General features: G+C 39.5%; 1 protein-coding gene across 3 annotated transcripts in view; it reads right to left on the bottom strand.

Annotated features, from left to right (window-relative positions):
- Window positions 1–17,972, bottom strand: part of RPA1 (replication protein A 70) — a 126,073-nt gene extending 108,101 nt beyond the window's left edge. For 2 of the 3 annotated variants that reach the window (XM_067144813.2, XM_067144815.2), the window contains exons 1-4: window positions 17,827–17,972; window positions 15,344–15,391; window positions 11,608–11,807; window positions 2,933–3,075 (exon numbers count right to left, since the gene is read on the bottom strand). In XM_067144813.2, the coding sequence (XP_067000914.2) occupies window positions 2,933–3,075; window positions 11,608–11,807; window positions 15,344–15,391; window positions 17,827–17,859 (424 nt within the window). In that variant the 5' untranslated portion in view covers window positions 17,860–17,972. Of the gene's footprint in view, window positions 1–2,932; window positions 3,076–11,607; window positions 11,808–15,343; window positions 15,392–15,602; window positions 15,694–17,826 lie in introns of those variants that run through there. The other variant, XM_067144814.2, reaches the window with a different exon arrangement.
- Window positions 17,973–18,950: the final 978 nt, after the last annotated feature.

Raw genomic sequence — 18,950 nt, 5'->3', positions numbered from 1 at the left:
AGTCAGAGTCTGGAAATTGCAGACAGCTTTAAATACTTAGGAAGTGAATTAATGCAAAATGCTAAGGTGGACATGGAAATTAGGAGGGGACAGCAGGGCAATGCATTCTACCAAAATGTAAGAAAACTTCTTTGGAGCAAAGAAGTACCAAGAAAAAGTAAAAAGATTATGTACAAAATATAGTATGTACCCATACTGACTTTTGCAGTTGAGACTTGGACTTTTGACTAGCAAGCAAGAGAGTGGAATTCAGGCCAGTGAGATAAAATTCCCAAGAAGTACAGTATGATAGAAAAAACACGGGAAGACAGAGTGAGAAATGAAGATGTTAGGAAGGAAGTTGGGATAGGAAAGCTAAATGAGAGAATTGAAAATAATAAACTAAGATGGTTTGGAAATGTAAAGAGGATGGAGAAGAATAGAATTCCAAGACAGATGCTGGAGGCAAAGTGTGAGGGCAAGAGAGCAAGAGGAAGACCTAAAACAGGACCTCTCAAATGCCCAAAATCTCACGCGTGCAAATCGAGGCGCAAGAGCTCCATGCACTGTGCATCAGTTCCACTCAGCTTGGACCAATGCTTCATCTCGGGGTTACTCGGCTAAGCTCAGCTCGGATTTGGAGCGCTACGGAGCAAGTGATGAAGAGGGAGACAGGGGGAGCGAGCGAGACAGGCGTGGGGAAAGAGAGAGACAGCGCTATTGCTCCAAATCGAAGAGTGGGGGTTCGCACTCTGGGCAACCAAGCAAAGTCGTCTTTTGCACCGTGCACAGTGCATGCACCAGGCGCATGCACCCTGAGAGGCCCTGACCTAGAACCAGGTGGACTGAATTGGTGAAGAGCGGTATAAGACGAAGAAAATTTTTTTTGGTGCCACTAACTACTCTTGATGGTTTTCGGAGACGCTGAGTTGCCGGAATTTTGTCCCTTAGGAGTTGTTTTACATGTCAGTAATTCTACCAAAATGAGTCTGATGTATTTGAGCACCTGAGCAAGGATCAAACCTGCCAGGTTGGGGTCAGAAGGCCAGCGCCTTAACTGTCTGAGCCAGTCAGCCTGGCGGAGAAGCCTGAGATATGCATTATACCTGTTTATGAAGCATACATACCAGACAGACAGACAGACAGACAGACAGACAGACAGACAGACAGACAGACGAAGATACTCGTAGGTGGTAATATACAGTTTGGAAGAGAGAACCAGTAAGAGTATCAGATGAGTACACAGCACACAAGAGAACAAATAAAAATGCAAAAATATTAATCAAACTCTGTCAAGAACACAAAATGAGACTGATGACAACTCACTTCAGGGCCAATACGAAATACGTTTCTAACTTCTGAACGGAATGCAGGGTTCATAGTGGACAAGAGACGTGATCTTGGAATAACTGAGGTATAGAGCAGGTCAGAAAAGATATCAACACAAATTTTCTGAGGGGAGAACATGAAATACACGATAGTGAGCAGACATGTACCGACAAATGACATGAACAGGAAGAATCTGAAAGCAGTGGACAACATCTGGGGAACTAGATAATACCCTGAGAAGCATGCGAGAGTTTAATGGTTTTTTTTAATTTTAATTTTAACAATTTGCATTACATTGCATTTGCTTGGTGTGAAAATGGGAAACCATGGAAAACCATCTTCGGAGCTACCGACAGGGGCGTTCGAACCCACTATCTCCTAAATGCAAGCTCACAGCCATGCAACCCTAACTGCACACAGCCAAATTGAATGTGTGGAGTAGTAGTAATAAGAATTAAATTTCTGCTGAATATTCCTAGAATCTTGTTTTTCAGGCAGCTAGTATTTTTATAAGAAGTTTTGCTTTTTGCTACGGGCTTTACGTCGCACCGACACAGATAGGTCTTATGGCGACGATGGGATAGGAAAGGCCTAGGAGTTGGAAGGAAGCGGCCGTGGCCTTAATTAAGGTACAGCCCCAGCATTTGCCTGGCGTGAAAATGGGAAACCACGGAAAACCATCTTCAGGGCTGCCGATAGTGGGATTCGAACCTACTATCTCCTGGATGCAAGCTCACAGCCGCGCGCCTCTACACGCACGGCCAACTCGCCCGGTATAAGAAGTTTTAAAAGAACATGAAAACATGAAAAAAGAAAGAAAAATTGAAGATTTAAAGAAGTGGATAATAATAATAATAATAATATTATAATAATAGCATATGGCCTCCAAAGAGGCCTGGTGCAGTTCTTTCGAGTTGACACCGCATAGGCGACTTGCGCGTCTGTCAGGATGGGGCCCTATCTATGACGAATTCTAATGATGAAGATGGCACATACACCCTGCTGCCGAGCCATCGGAATTAACCATTGAAGGTTAAAATTCCCGACCCGGCCAAGAATACCTGGAACTTCCTGGACCAAAGGCCAGCACGCTAACCATTTAGCCATGGAGTCAGAAACAGAACTGGACATTAACAAGGTTTATTATGAGAAAATTTAACAAGGAACTATTAGTGCTAAAACAACAGATCAAAATTAAATTAATATCATACCGTAGTCATTACTGTATGATTCTTCATTTTCTATACTTGGCCTTCAAACTCATATACACTTTTATTGCACTTGGTACTACAGCCTTTTCTCAATTTCCATCCCATCAGATGAGAGCCGAACACTTTTTTCTTACCACTCATCTTACTGGCTTTTATTCAGAACCAGATAACAAAACAAGCAACCAGGATATTAACTAGTTAAAACACTGATAGGATACTAATCTACCAATGGACAAGTACCACTCAGTAAACTGTTAAAATTGTTTAAATTTAAACACTTGTTTTTATAGTGATAGAATGAGAAATAGTGCAAATGGCAGGAATTGAGAAAACCAATCTGTTTAAATCATGCTTTAAACATCAAGGTGGTTTAAGCCAGATAGCCCTGAAATTAATAGTTTAAGAAGTCTCACCGTTGACCTGAGGTGTAGGTCGAGAGTTCTCAGCATTTGCAACTGAGTTCAGGTCATCTGGCAGAGGGACAGGGTTGCCAATCTTGAGCCCAACTTGAGCACCAGCAGCCAGAACAGCAAGGTCCAATATAATCATCACTCTCCTGTAAACATGAAGAAAACAAAGAATCAACAATTAAGTACTTAATATCAATATACAGGGTGCACATTCTGTGACTATGTTACAAACTTCCAGGAATAGTAGAGGAAGATCAAAGCAAACAATTTTCATTGAGAAATCCATGTCTGAATAATAATAAACTGGATGAGACAATGGCAGGAGTAGTTGTAACCTATCTTTGCACATCCAGGTCGATCTGTGTCATGAGAACAGTGGCCCCTTTGGGGCAAGAAAGAAATAAGTTTAGCCCTATCAAACCAACAACCAACAGTTGGAAGCAGTGCTATTCTACTCACTTTTACTTACCTCAGTGCTACAAATGGAAACCTAGGTATTAAACAAAGGACAGTTACATCCCGTGCGTCACATAGTGTTGCCTCGTGTTACTAACATTGTGGAGTGTACTCTGCAGCTTTGCCCACACAAATTTGTAATTAGTTTCATCTATACGATCCATGCAATGAAAAACATGTGCCGAAGTCATGTGGTACATCTGTGTTCCGTAGTTAAGAAATGTCCGCCACGGTAGCGTAGGCCAACTGCAGCTCTGATGACGTCGCACAAATAGGTGAAGCACGCGTCAATCATGTATATATGTCTGTGTTTTGCAGTTAAGAATGTCCGACAGCGTAATGGTTAGCAAAATTAGCTACCGTTCTCGGGAGCCTGAGTTTGATTCCCGGTACCGTATTGCCAGAGATTTGGGAATGGCAGGAAGGTTGATATGTGGTAAGAAATGGTACAACCGAGCTCGATAGCTGCAGTCGCTTAAGTGCGGCCAGTCTCCAGCAATCGAGAGATAGTGGGTTCGAGTCCCCACTGTCGGCAGCCCTGAAGATGGTTTTCCGTGGTTTCCCATTTTCACACCAGGCAAATGCCGGGGCTGTCCCTTAATTAAGGCCACTTCCTTCCAATTCCTAGGCCTTTCCTATCCCATCGTCGCCATAAGACCTATCTGTGTCGGTGCGACGTAAAGCAAATAGCAAAAAAAGGTACATGCACTCTCTTTCACTGGAGGCGTCTAAAAAGAGCTGCACCACCTCGGGATGCGGAAATGAGTTAAGCAATATTCACAGTTGTTGCTCACGAATAACAATAATAATAATAATAATAATTTTATGTCCCCACTTAATGATTTTCGGAAACGACAAACAAAACATGATACTATGCGTTAATAAAAAATTTGAGGCAATGATCGTACGAAATAAAACATTATGATAATAAAATGCATTATCGCCGCACCTGTAGATATCCATAAATGCGGCAAACTTTCCTGTTATTTATTTTCAATCTTCCGGTCGTGGAACTTCTGGCACTATGCGGGCACTTGATAGCATACCTAACCTAAACAGAGCAGTCTCTCTCATCTCATTTACAGCAGTTTAGGTAAATCCTGATGTGATAAATGTGGAGAACAAGCATGAATTATACTTAAAAATAAGAGTTTGACTCAATAGCCGCAGTTATCCAAAGAACGCTTCCAGTCACTATTTACCGGTATTACATTCAGAAGTACAACTCTTAACATACACTAGTTATCAACTGGTTGTTTGACATGCTTTTTACAGCACGGCTTTATTCGGAAGGAGTGGCTTCTGCTATCCATACAACAACTGGGAATATCAGAGACCATCTCCAGAAACCACTTGGGAATAGATTCTCACTGTGAACTCTATGAAACTGTTTTTAAAAGTTTCAAAAAAAGGAGGAACCTTGAATGCTCTCGATGCGTGGCTGACAAGATGACAGTGATGACGTCATTTGGAATGACGACATGCCGGTAGCAGGGAAGTTGGCGGCACAAGACGATAATTCAAATGAAAGCAGCGATTAGGTTTACAGTGAAACCTCGATTCTCCGTTTTTCGAGGGACCATGAAAATAAAACGTACAACACGGGAAAACGGAAAATCCGGGAATGAATGAAAACCATCAACAATTTGGCTCAACACCACAAAAATGAAACATGTATAATTATAATTTTACAAAAAAAAAAACCTAAACCAAACCAAAGTACAGCCCCAATGGGCCTTTGCCTGCTACGCGACCGCTGCTCAGCCCGAAGGCCTGCAGATTACGAGGTGACGCATGGTCAGTGCGACGAACCCTCTCGGCCGATATTCCTGGATCTCTAGATCGGGATCGCCATCTCATCATTAGATAGCTCCACAATTAAAGGTAATCACGTAGGCTGAGTGGACCTGGAACCAGACTTATATCCAGGTAAAATTGCCTGACCTGGTCGCAATCGAACCCGGGCCCTCTGGATGAGAGGCAGGCATGTTAGACCGCGAAACTGCATTAATTACCGGTACGCGAGTTCAAAATCTCGATACTTTATATTCAGTTTTACAGGGGAATCTTCGTCAGTTTCCCGTGAAAACTTCTTTCAGTTCAGCAACTTTGATTAGGCTAGCCAAACTCTTCGAAAAATCTAATAACGCCAAGCCAAACGAGAATCGACCACAAGTAGTTTTTAATTCCCTCGTCTAATAAAATAAAGCACATTCGATACAAAAGCACCTAACATGGTGAAATCCCTTCATTTCTTAATCTTTCATTGTAATTTGGTCTCCGGCATACTGTTCGTAGTCAGTTTCTGGAAATCTCGTACCAAGTAAATTAGGCCTACATCGACTTTTAAAGGTTATGTTGAACTCGAAAACTGGTTTCGAATGTAAGTATCGATTCTTAAAAGTTCTCGAATGCATTATATTCAATTCTGCTAGCCACAAATATTTCAAAGATAAAAGAAATATCATCAAAACTTCAGAAATTACGGTTATTCGTGACCTTGAGGCCATCTGAAATGCGCGTTCGCTGGAAATTATACCAACCACTTAAATGTAACGTGCGCAAATAAAACGACTGCGGTGTTTGATATTTTAACACGAAAACGTAAAATTCCCAGTCTTACATTAGGACATAAACAGTAATAGGCAATCCCAAGACCTCCCATGGCTTTCTTTTTAAATGTAAGGTGCAACATCTGTTCTGGTCTCGCTAATACAATCATGTACGATAATATCAAAAATACTGAATTTGTGTTAAGAAGGAGCAGTTTCGATTCCTGCCTGAAAGCCCAGTTACTCTACAGTACCCTGAGCAAAGTGCCGAAAACCTGTTCGGCAGTACGATCGAAAAAAATGTAAAAACATGATGGACGTTTTATAAGTGCGAACAAGCAGAGCTGTCGAAATGCGCCGTGTCTCCTTATGTTGTAGCCACTCTCTGCTTTATGATTTTCCGAGATTCTCCAAACAATACCACCCTAATGCGATGCTAAGATGGTCCCTTATGCAAGTTCACCGCCGATCGCTTTTCCAGTACCGGTAGAGTACGTACTTGCTCTAATTATTGCAATGACAGGACGTTAACGCCAAGATCCATAAGTATGCCATAGCCGTCCTTGTTAAAAAAAAAAAACGATTGATCGAGGACTTACTTAGCGTTGATGGGACTGGAATTTCTGGACGGCTGATCCGGGAAATCGTTTCTTCAAGGAACGGATAATGCGGGACTTTTACAACCTGATTTAATTACGATGCTCGCGGGACCGCGTAATTTGAACGCATATTCCGGGAAAACGTATTTTCCGGGAACGGATAATCGAGGTTCCACTGTACTCGGGTTTACTGTGTGGTTGGCCTACTGCTCAACTGACAGAGAAAAATGACTGGCCACTAAGTTCTTTTGTATCAATATTGCATAATATGATACCGTTATCCCATTTTTGTACGGGGTCGAGTATGAAGTGAGACGAATCTTCGTAGCATTTTTTTACGATCTTATGCCCTTCCTGATGTCAACCTAATCAGAGGAATTAATGAGATTAAACGAATGAAATGATATGAGTAAATAAAACAGACAATATTTACTTTATACGTAGGCCTACAAGTCTGTTCACCATTTGTCTTTTTACATTTAGAAACACTGCCTTCCAACGAAAACAGCCAGTATAACTCGAATACATTCATAAGTTTGTTAAAGAATAGTGTAGAATGTTTACATGTATAAATTATAGCTCTTTATAGCCTAGAAGCCATGTGTTCACTGCACAAAATTTGAGGTTATCGCATATATGACCCCCTCTCACATTTTTGGCTGTAAAATTGGAGAAAAAAAAGGGTCTAATACGTGAGTAAATACAGTACCTACAATTTATATAAAAATCAGTCTGCAGTGATAAGAATCGAAGGCTTTGAAAAAGAAGCAGCAATCCAGAAAGGAGTCAGGAAAATTTGCAATTTGTCCCCCCTTCTTTTCAATGTTTATATAGAACAGGAGGAATTGTTTAAGTGAATCACAAACCAAGGAGAGGAAATCAAAACCCTGAGATTTGCTGATGATATTGTTATTTTATCTGAGACTTCAGAAGACCTGGAGAAATTGCTGAATGGTATGGACAGAGTCTTGGTTACGGAGTACAAGATGAAAATAAATAAGTCCAAAACAAAAGCAATGGAGTGCAACCGTACAAAGTCAGGTGATGCAGGAAACAGTATATTAGGAAATGAAGTCTTAAAGGAAGTAGATGAATAGTGTTACGTGGGTAGTAAAATAACGATGGTACATGTAAGGAGGACATAAAATGCAGACTAGCACAACTAAAGAATGCCTTTCTTAAGAAAAGAAACTGACTGACTTTGAACATTGATATAAGAATTAGAAAGATGTTTTTGTAGACTTTCGTCTGGGCATGGCATTCCATGGAAGTGAAATATGGACGATAACTAGCTCAGAAAGAAAGAGAATAAAAAGTTTTGAAATGTGGTGTTACAGAAGAATGCTGAAGATGAGATGGACAGATCGAATCACTAATGAAGGGATAATGAATTGAATTGGCGAGAGATCAATTCAGCTTAATTTGACCAGAAGAAGAGATAGAATGATAGGACATATCTTAAAGACACCCGGGACTTGTGCAGCTGGTTTTTTAAGGAAGTGTAGGTGGTAAGAATGGTAGGGGTAAAAGAAAGTAATAATATGACAAGCTGATTACAGCAGATGTAGGATGCAGCAGTTAAGTAGAAATGAAAAGGTCAGCATGGAGAACTGCATCAAAACAGTCTATGGACCGATAACTCAAACAACAACAATGCAAAACCGCGAAAGGCAAAAACAAAGATGACCAAAGTGAGGCATAATGGGAATGTGCATATGCACTTTGCACACTGTGATGTCACAATGTCAAGGATTAAAAGTTTGAAATATTTCATGAGGAAAGTAAATAAACATTTATTTCCATATTAAATATGCCCTTAACCGTAATTTATCATGAAATACGTACAAATTTTGGAAAAAAAGTTATGGTTGGCAGGTCTCCAATGGTAGTGAAGAAAATGTGGAGCAAGCTGACCTTTCGTGTTTTCTTACTTGCCCTTGAGGTTACGGTACACAATCACGCTATCTCAAGTTCACTTGTAGGCGCAGTCATACAAGGAAGGAGTAGAGGTGCGAAAATACTAGGTTTTTGTACTATCACCTGCCATATAGAACACTGAAGAGGACACTATATAGGACTGGTAGAGCACATGGCGACCATGTTTACTTTGTGACGGGAGGGGTGATGACGTCATACCTGACGTCACAGGGTGTAAGAGAGAGACAGGGAATTAATATCCGAAAAGTAAGTCTGAATTTTTGCTACTGCGTATTTAACATTTCACTGTGGACAGGAAAATTAATGTGACGTAAGTATGACGTCACACCACCCTCTATACCTCAACGAACAGCACGTGGTTCACCGCGAGAATGTGATGTCAGCCAGCCCCACCAACCCTTCCTCACGGAGGGAACGGGATGTAACACCCGCGGTCCCGATGAGCGCGAGTTCAACTAAATATGTACATACCCATGGCACATAATGGAATATTGAAACTAATGCATACCCATGGTGTATAACACTTGTGCATAGTTTAAGTAAAAATATTTAGGAAACTATAATCGTATGATGTATGCTCTTCGCCAATAAACAGGCAAGTGGAGCTGTTAAGGGTTTTGCGCCACATCGCAGAGCAGTACCCTCAATAGGGTGAGTAAGCTGCTTACTATAGTATGTGAATTTATTGCACTCTGCGTCCATGCTATTGAAACAGGCTGCCGTTCCATCATCCGCGACTTCATGTTCTCTATCGCCAAGTGGTTACGTTAGTTAGGTTGGTACTTCACGTGCGCATGTGTAGATAGAAGAAGTAGGGACGGTAATTAGATGGAGCTCCAGTCGCCATTACCACGTGCTCGTGATACATGTGCCATTACTGCTAATTTAAGTTCTGAATATTGATTTAATTAATGGTTCGTATATAAACATTGTGCGGTATTGTGTGCTTAACTCCGTAACAAATGATTCGTACATCTCGTGTGTATTTATGGGTGTTGTTCAAAATTCGATGGAACTAACCTTGTGACTGCTTTCAAATTTAAGTATGCTGGCAGTACGTGCATTGGATACCAAAATAACCTATATTACTCTGTCAGTACCATTTGAAGACACTACTTTCTATTTTTGTTACTGTGTGCACTTGCAAAGTAATGTAGCCTCCGTGGTTTTTCTTTCTATTAATCCTTTTCTCCACACTATCAGTCATCTTAAGGCTTGGTTTCTCAGAACCGATGCATGCGAGGTGCGCCTCGCACAAATCCAGACTACACGAGCTTATGCAAGTGGTTTCTCAAGCTGCGTGGTGTGCAGTCTTTGTTTTTTCATTGATGTGGTAGCTGCCTCTGTGGATCGGTGGTAGAGCGTCTATTATTATTAGTAGTAATTATTATATTTATTATTATTATTATTGATGTTACGTATAACAAATATAATGAGTTCAGTTTCAAAGGATTAAATAATTAACAAATTTAGAAATGATATATCAACCAATAAATCCATTACTTTAATATCAAATATGCCAATGTATATAATTTTACAAAATTTGAGTTCAGTATTGTTCATTTAATAAAATCGCGTGTTTTATTTTAAAACGGTGTTCATTCCTATGCGAATTGGGTCACAGAAAAATTAAACTATAGGTAAACAAACACATGTTTGTCCGTTAGAAAAAACTTTCACTCCACCCTGTTAGCATATTATCTTTGCCTTGGCAATTTTCCCTCCCTGCTACAAAAATATTTCTTGAAGCTGTCTCTTATCATGAAAGCATCATGTGTAGAATTTCTTCCATTGTCAGCTGCCAGAGGAATCATGTTTTCTTCTGTTAATTCCAGATTGCCAATAAAGTGTTCATTTGGGCAAGGAATTCGCTCATTCCCGAGAAGGTTGTGGACGATACAGGCTGACATCACAAGATTACCAACAGTTTCCATTGATACTGCTATAGGGGTGAAGAAAATCCTCCAGTACTGACACATAATCCACTTCCTCTTCCAACAGTAGCGCACAGCGCACTCAAAATGCATGTGTGATATATATATATCTGCAATTGAGAAAATATGACCACATGTCACCATCTTTCCTAAAACTAGAGTGGTCGCGACTGCATGTTCGTCGTAACCATCATACTTTGTCTCTCCTCCATCGAGTTCTTACTACATCTTCCCCCATCTTACCTTTCTTCGCGTTTCCATTACTTCTCAAATATTCATGACAGACATACAAGGGCTCAAACATCCTACCTGCTCATTATCCCTCACCATCGAACTGCCGCATATAACAGCTTATTCTCGGTGTTTGCCGTACAAGAATGGAATCGTTTACCGGATGACGTCAGATGAATACTAACTACAGTGTCATTTAAAAGAGCATTAAGAGGTACAACAGGATGCGAGTGACCTGTGAATTTCTGGCCTTTCAGTAATCGTGCTATTGTAATATCATTACTAGCTATTATTATTATCATTATCATTATTATTATTATTATTATTATTATTATTATTATTATCATCAACATCATTATTACTGTTGTATGTCTCACTGTGGTGGAATTATATTTCAGTTATATTTTTATTGTGTTTAAATTGTGTCTTTTAGTATTAATTACGGTAGTATTACTTATGACTATAATGTATACTAATTGGTTTAGTGTAAGAGAAGGCCCAATGGCCTTAGCTACGCCAATAAAGACATTTATCTATCTATCTATCTATAACAAGACGTGCTCGGCAACTGATCCACTTCGCAGCCTGGGAAACCACGAGCCTCGCAGCATCACTGGGACGAAAGTATGCAACGTCGACCTCGCATGCGTCAGTTCTGAGAAAACAAGCCTTTAATTTATCATTTGTATTAAGTCCTATTCTCCTTCCTACATACTAACAAAGGAGAAGTAGTTGTCAATCTACGGTACCTGAACAGCGCCTTGTTGATGTTACATGTCACATTCTTCTTTCTCAAATCTAACTGGCAGACCATGAGTGCTGACTACCACATTAAAGAAAAAAAAAGTGACATGATCAGATTTTGAAGTATTCCAAATGTTAACTTTTAAGAAACTTTTACACTTACTGGAACAAAAAGTCAATAAAATCACCTGCCATGCCTGCCTCTAATTCTCTTGGTTACTTACTTGTCTGATTTCCCAGTATTGTTCACCAAACTTGTTATATACCGGTTGATCTGAATGACAGTGTATTCACCCAGCTCTCCCGACTGGAGCTTCCCGTTGAGTTGCGTTGCCAGCATGGCAAAGCTGTTCAGATGACAACCATCAGACACTAACACTCTGTAGCGCTCGTTTGCACCTCCACTGGCAATCTTCTTGTGGCCCTTCAAATAAGATAATGCCATGAACATTTTTAGCTGATGAAGATTAATCTTATGAAAGAGATGAGGTCAGATAGTTCTGAGAGTGTTTTGTGTTGGAGGACAATATACTTCTTAGTAGAATAATTGTAGGGCAAGTTATATGAACTAAGTACCAATAAGCAGGCCAAGTGTCTCAATACAGAACAAGGGTTACGGTACACAAGCCGACCATCGCCAGTTCACTTGTAGGCACCATCAAATGATATTAGATATATTCATTAGGGTACAAGGAAGGAGTATGTAAAAATACCTGACGTCATACGGTGTTGAAGACAGGAAATGCTTGCTTGTTGTTTAAAGGGGCCTAACATTGAAGGCCCTACAGGACAGGACAGGACAGGAAATGAATATCCAAAAACTAAGTCTGAATTTTTGCTACTGTGCATGCGCGACTAATGTAATTATTTAACATTTCATTATGGACAAGAAAAATAATCATAACGTGGTAAGTATGATGTCACACCACCCCCTGTTCCTCTACAGACAGCCCGTGGTACACCTGCGAGAATGTGACGGAAGCCAGGGCTGCCAACCCTTCTTCGTGGAAGGAAGGAGGCATAACATTCACGGTCCTTATGAGCTTGGGTTCATCTAAATATGCACGTATCCGGGGCTCATAATGGATTATTGAAAAACTGCATAACCATGGTGAATAAACATTGTGAAATTTTTAAGTAAAAATATTCAGGGAAAGGTAATCATTTATGATTTATTTTCTTTGTCAATTAGGGGGTTGAAGGGAATCGCCAAGTGGTTACGTTCATTAGGTTGGTACTTTTCATGTGCATATGTAGATTGAAGATGGAGGGGCAGTTACCTGCAGCCATTACCACATGGTTGTTATATTGGTGCCATTACTGTCGATTCAAGTTTTCATATTTATTTAATGGCTCGTACATGCACATTGTTCGGTATTGTGTAATTAACTAATTAAGGAATGATTTGTACATTTGTGCGTTGTTTTAGGTGTTTATTTGCATATCAAAGTGCGATGAAACTAACCTCGAGAGCTTTCAAATTAATGCTAGCTGGCTTCGAAGACGTGCAATGGATAGCAAAATAGCCTTCTCCGAGCACCATATGAACACACTACTTCCTATTCTTGGGAACATAATGCAATATAATGTAGCCTCCATTGTAATTTTCCTGTGTGAGTAGTAACACTTTTTGGATGGGTCAGCAAGTAACTAGTAAGCATAAAGGAAGGATCTCTCCTCATTGCTGCTTCACATATTGTTTCGTATCGTTCGTACATGTTTTGCTGATTCCTGAACAAGCAACCGCGTTCGTAAATTGGGAACCGTAAATTTCTCCATAATGATCTGACGCTCAAGCTGTTTCGAAGCGATCTCTGATATTTTTTTGTTTCAGATTTCCAGTATATCAATGGTTCATTGTGATTTCTATGGCGAATTTATATCATCAGTATGCATTATGTGATGAGAAGTGACCATTTTCTGCTGTAACCCATGGTGTGCTTAGTTTGTGTTTTTATATAAATTTAAATGTCAGACGTTGGCTTGTGATGTCACTGTTTCGTCATGGCTGACCTTCAACAAGTTGAAGGGATGTACTGACTGTGAACTATGATACATGGCTACCATGGTGAGTCGTAGTGTTTGGTAAATATTTGCATTTAAGATTAGGTACTTAAAAATTGCAAAAAATCGTAATTTTCGCATCTAAGTTCCTTCTTTGGACATGGTAGAATTCACTGTTTGGGTTAAAAAATGTATGTGACCTGAACTGGAGATAGTCTACTTGTGTACCCTGACACAGCACAAGTAAGACAAATATTGTACACTGAAACAGAGAATTTAGTTTTCTCATTGAGACACTTTTTCATTTTAAAAATGTAGCTTTTGATATATCAATAATAATAATAATAATAATAATAATAATAATAATAATAATAATAATAATAATGCTATTGGCTTTACGTCCCACTAACTACTTTTACGGTTTTTGGAGACGCTGAGGTGCCGGAATTTAGTCCCGCAGGATTCTTTTATGTGCCGGTAAATCTACTGACACGAGGCTGACGTATTTGAGCACCTTCAAATCCCACCGGACTGAGTCAGAATCAAACCCGCCAAGTTGGGGTCAGAAGGCCAGCGCCTCAACCGTCTGAGCCACTCAGCCTGGCTTTTGATATTTCATTTGGTACAACTTTACAATAGGGCCCTCAGACAACACAGCTGAAATGCATGCAGACTCCCACAGTTCGATGTTCTGTTTTTGCTAGTAGGTTACTTAGTTGCCCATTCACGATACCACCGAGCAAATGGATCACACGCTGTTAGGTTGCACTCGGGAGATTGTGGGTTCGAATCCCACTGTCGGCAGCCCTGAGGGTGGTTTTCCATCCTGTCTTATTTTTATACCAGGAAAATGCTGGGGCTATACCTTAATTAAGGCTACAGTCACTTCCTTCCCACTCCTAGACCTTTCCTATCCCATCGTTGCCATACGATCTATCTGTGTTGAAGCGAAGTAAATCAAATTGAAAAAATATTCATGATACCAACCATTGACAAGAGGTCTACTTGACTGGTCTGGACAGACCTGACTCAAAGTGACAAACCACTGTCTTAAATCATCACAGGTGCATAGCGAAAAGCCTCACTGGCAACTGTGGGGAGAGCAGAGTCTGCACGCTGTAATTCGACAAAGTGCCTTTGCACTTTTATTGTGCCACAGATTTCAAACTATTGTTTATCAAACTTGTGATACATCGGCTGTTGTTTTCAATAACGGACCAAATATATTGGAATTAAAAATTTAATCATTCACGACAAACATCTCCAGCTCCCTATGGAAATCGAAATCTGTATCATATACCAGCTGAACTGAATGACAGATTATTCCTTCAGCTCTCGAGTCCAAGTTGAATTCTGGGAGTGATGCCATATTTTATAAATTTCAGACACTGACGGAGGTTACTGGCGCAAGTGGTATGGAAAAATACAGCATGATTATATTTTCTTATAAAGGTAATTATGTTTCTAGGGGCAGGTTGGTAGGTCCCTAGCCTTGGAAATCAACACATCACTCTACAAGGTAAGATTTACATGATTTACCTTTTAAAATAATGTAATTTATGCTGAAAGCATTTTCTTTCCTAATTGCAACTTTCACATAAGAAAGTAAAAATATGCACGGACTTATATTTCAGGTGTAAATTAAAAATAGCACAGATTAGTTGAATTTAAAAAATACAAAATCATACTGGTATATTAGCAATACTCTTATCAAATGGCAACTTAGATTCATCAATAACGAAGTTCTGAACAATGAGGTGTGATAGTATGGAATGAAGATCCTCCTCCCTCTTAAATTTACAAAACTAGATACACAATATTTTGCATAGTACATAGTTCAACGGAAATCTAAGCCAGTTCTAGAGTTCCAAAATGAAATAAAGTATAACAGCATATATTTGACTCTTTTTTTTTTTAATCTACAGAACTAAGGATATAAACTGTTTGAAGACTTACCAAGATCTGCATGACTGGATTTTCGACATTCCCACCTCTCATTATTTTCTGTGGGGAAAAAAAAAGAAAAAAACTCAATTGATGTATATTGAACATTGGAAGACAATATTATTTCATTCTGAAGGTAGAGTTGACCTGACTAGGAGTGTAAATTCACAAAAGCAGTACTGATAAGTTATGCAGTAGCATGCCAACTACATATATTTTTTAACTCAGTAACTACAAAATAAAAATAATAATAATAATCACATGGCCTCACCTACAGTTTACAGGAATTTTCATTTGACACCATGTAAGCTGCCTACTCATCAATTTCAACGCTCCAATTTACTACTCTCTTCTGGGGTGATCTAGGGCCGAGTTTTAATTATGTCGGGTAAACAAAAAATGTGAAACCACAGATTTTTAACAAACCAACATCATATGACACGGAGTGTTGAATGGACTTTTTGCTTCCAACCTTTAAGAATCCACTACCTTTGCTAGGTTTGAACACAAAATCAAGGGGTCCAGAGGCCAACACTCCACCCCTGAGCTATAGCAATCATCTATGGTTTGAAATTTCATGGATACGAATTGTTCACGTACCCCTCAAACTTTCTGAATAGCTCCTATTCCTGAAATGTGTTATTAAATGTGGAAACTGCAGACCTTCTGATGTGATGCCGTCTGGACAGCCAGCCTTACTTATTTTTGACATTCCAATTACGCTGCTGGCTATCTATGCAAGTGGAATTCTCCTGGGCAGATATTATATCAGAGCTGATTCAATTTTGTCAGGTGAGTGAGTGCATGCCAACAAGAAAGTGCCAAAATTTCCAAACGTCTTCAAAAATAACTACCTCAGCTGGAATCAAACCTGCAAACAGATCATGAGTCACAACATTATGTCACTGATCCACCGCAGGAGTTTCCACATTTAATGACACATTTCAAGAATAAGAGCTATTCAGTGTTTGAGGGGTATGTGAACGATTCGTATCCATGAAATTCCATTATAATTATAATTTTCGTCCTAAATGGGAAGATAATAAATTGTATTTAAGCAAATTAAGAGTAAAATTAGAGGTAAATTAAGAAATACGATTATTACTAGAGAAATACATATATACATACTTTGCTAGTTTGCTACATTATGACTACGAATTCTACTACATCACAGCACTTCAGTATGTCATTTGTTCATGTAACACTTTTGTGTGTGTGAAGTCTTCTTTGAACTTCTTTGCTTTGCTGATGTTACTTGGTGAGGCGAGTTGCTGACTTGTGCTCATAACTCATTATTTAATATAATTATTGGTCCGGGGATCATGCTATTTGCCTTTCAACAAAAATTATTTTTGTGTTATTTACGATACTCTTATCACCCCCATTTTACCGTCTGAACTGTCCGCTAGTCATGAATGACAAAGATATTGAGAATTCACAGACAAAGCACTTCCATTCATCGGTGCTAGCCCAGGACCTCAGGAAGAAACAATGAACGATGAAACGGAATGCCACAGAAGAGAGACGTGACTACAGCGAAATAGTCGCCAGTTACGTATCTATATTTCTCTAGAAATAATGGTATTTATACTGTAAAACAAAAGCTAAAGGTTTCAATCTATTCAATACCACTGATTTGTTCTGGCAAGGTTTGGCAAGTGACAAAGACATTTGTCTGCTTTCGATAGGTATGGGGAGTGACAGATCTTTGGTCTGTTTATAGAATATATACTGCGTGAATCACGTCTAGGATAGAGCAGTCGCACCTGGCACAAGCCACGACAGTTTGGCGGTTTCCTTATTTTCACAGAATGTGGCAGCCCTGTTGTCGGACATGATGCAAGTTCTATTGGAGACAACAGGAAAATTGTCTTTATCACAGGCAGCCAATTGGAATACAGAAAATTTCCACATTTTTCAAATTTACAGTCTCATTTTTAATTCATCTTTGTAACTTACTGTAAATAAGAATACTTCTTGGGGTGGCTTTATGGGTCCCTGGCAAGTATAATGAAAATATATCTCCTATCAGTTACTTCAGGTAACCACTTCACATCATTTTCCTATGATGTTTCTCTTTCCTAAAGATGTGATCTAAGTAAGGAAGTGACATAACACAAATCCATGTAAGGTTCCTTCACACCATTTATCACAGATTGACTGCATAAGGAATGGTGTTACTAATGCCTCTCATAACCTGACTTACTTTCATGTTGTCAAAACCAGTGATGAGACTAACATAAATGAATAACAATCTTGCTGCAATCCATACCAGATGATACAGACAGAACAAACATTATACCTCACCAGTGATGCATTTTGGACAAGATGGGTGTGTTTAGGGAAGCGACGTGGTAGTTTTATGCTATTACTAATGTCAGATTATTGCATATTCCAATGGCACTGGAATACTTCCCTTCAATGGACAACTTCGGATTAGGTCAGAATATCAAAAACATATATAAAGACTTTTAGAGCTTCAGCACAATACTTACAGCTAATGCACCTTCGGTAAGTTTAACAGACATCTTGTCACCTACTATTTGTTTACTTCCCTGTTTTCTTTCGCACACAACAGTTCACAGTAAGTATCAAAGAAAAGAATTACGAGATGAAAGCGTCAAGTATATACATGCAACATGTCACCTTTTCGCGGGTAAAATGTAGAACAGGTCCAGCAACCTTGGTGAACAAAAAAGCCAAAGAAAGACAGGGAATAACACATAATCAGCGGGGCGGGTAGGGCGGAGAACAAAAAAACTTAAATATTGCAATAGCCGGCGAGCCACAGCAAACATATTTAAACATTGATGGAGATCTAAACTGCAGGGTAGATTATCCCACAGAAAAATTAAAAGCTGTATCAACTAAACTAGACCTGATAATAAGCTATCGGCTTTACCAGTGTCAGTAAACAAGGTACAATTCTTTACTTTTCGCAGGGAATTCCACTCCGCGTTTCAGAAAAAATCCCGTCTATTCATGAGCAACACTATTCAAATAATGAAAGTTTGAATTTTAGATTGCTATACCGTTGGTCTTGGTTGCTGTCATACATATATTTTTTGCCTAACTGGGCAAAGAGTGAACGATCTCGTGATGAGGAGTGTACAAATTTGGAAAACACCGAAACGAAGGAACAGTATACAGTTGCAGAGGTCGCAAGATTTGTCGTTGAGGATACTGATCGGGTAACCCGGGAAAAATGGGAGGATGCCGTAGGACATAAAGAGGAGGAAATAGAAACGGTAAGGGCGTATAGACAGTGGAGTGGGCGATTTAATTATTCACTTAGGCAGTTCTTAAAGCTCCAGTGAAACTCTAAGTGAAAGTGTCAGTGACAACAAACAGTATAGTGCAGAAGAGGATATGGACCTTGGACCTAAGAAAGGTTTTCATTCCCCTTCCCGAAGGGCATCGGCGGTCAGCCTAGAAGGTAACGCCTTCTCTTTGGCCAGGAGATTTGGCAGGTTTGGAGGATTGCTGGAGTTGGAAGAGGGAAAAACGGTGATGTGTTAAGTGGAGGTGTGTTGGAGGATTGGCCTCTTGGCTAAGGGAAGTGCTGTTCCTCAGTATTTTATTTGAATAGATACATACATATACCTACGAAGATTTATGG

Source organism: Anabrus simplex, chromosome 1 (genome assembly GCF_040414725.1).
Source record: "Anabrus simplex isolate iqAnaSimp1 chromosome 1, ASM4041472v1, whole genome shotgun sequence".
Classification (NCBI taxonomy): Eukaryota; Metazoa; Arthropoda; class Insecta; order Orthoptera; family Tettigoniidae; genus Anabrus; species Anabrus simplex.
The sequence above is the reverse complement of the archived record's forward strand: the minus strand, read 5'-3'. Positions and strand labels throughout refer to the sequence as shown.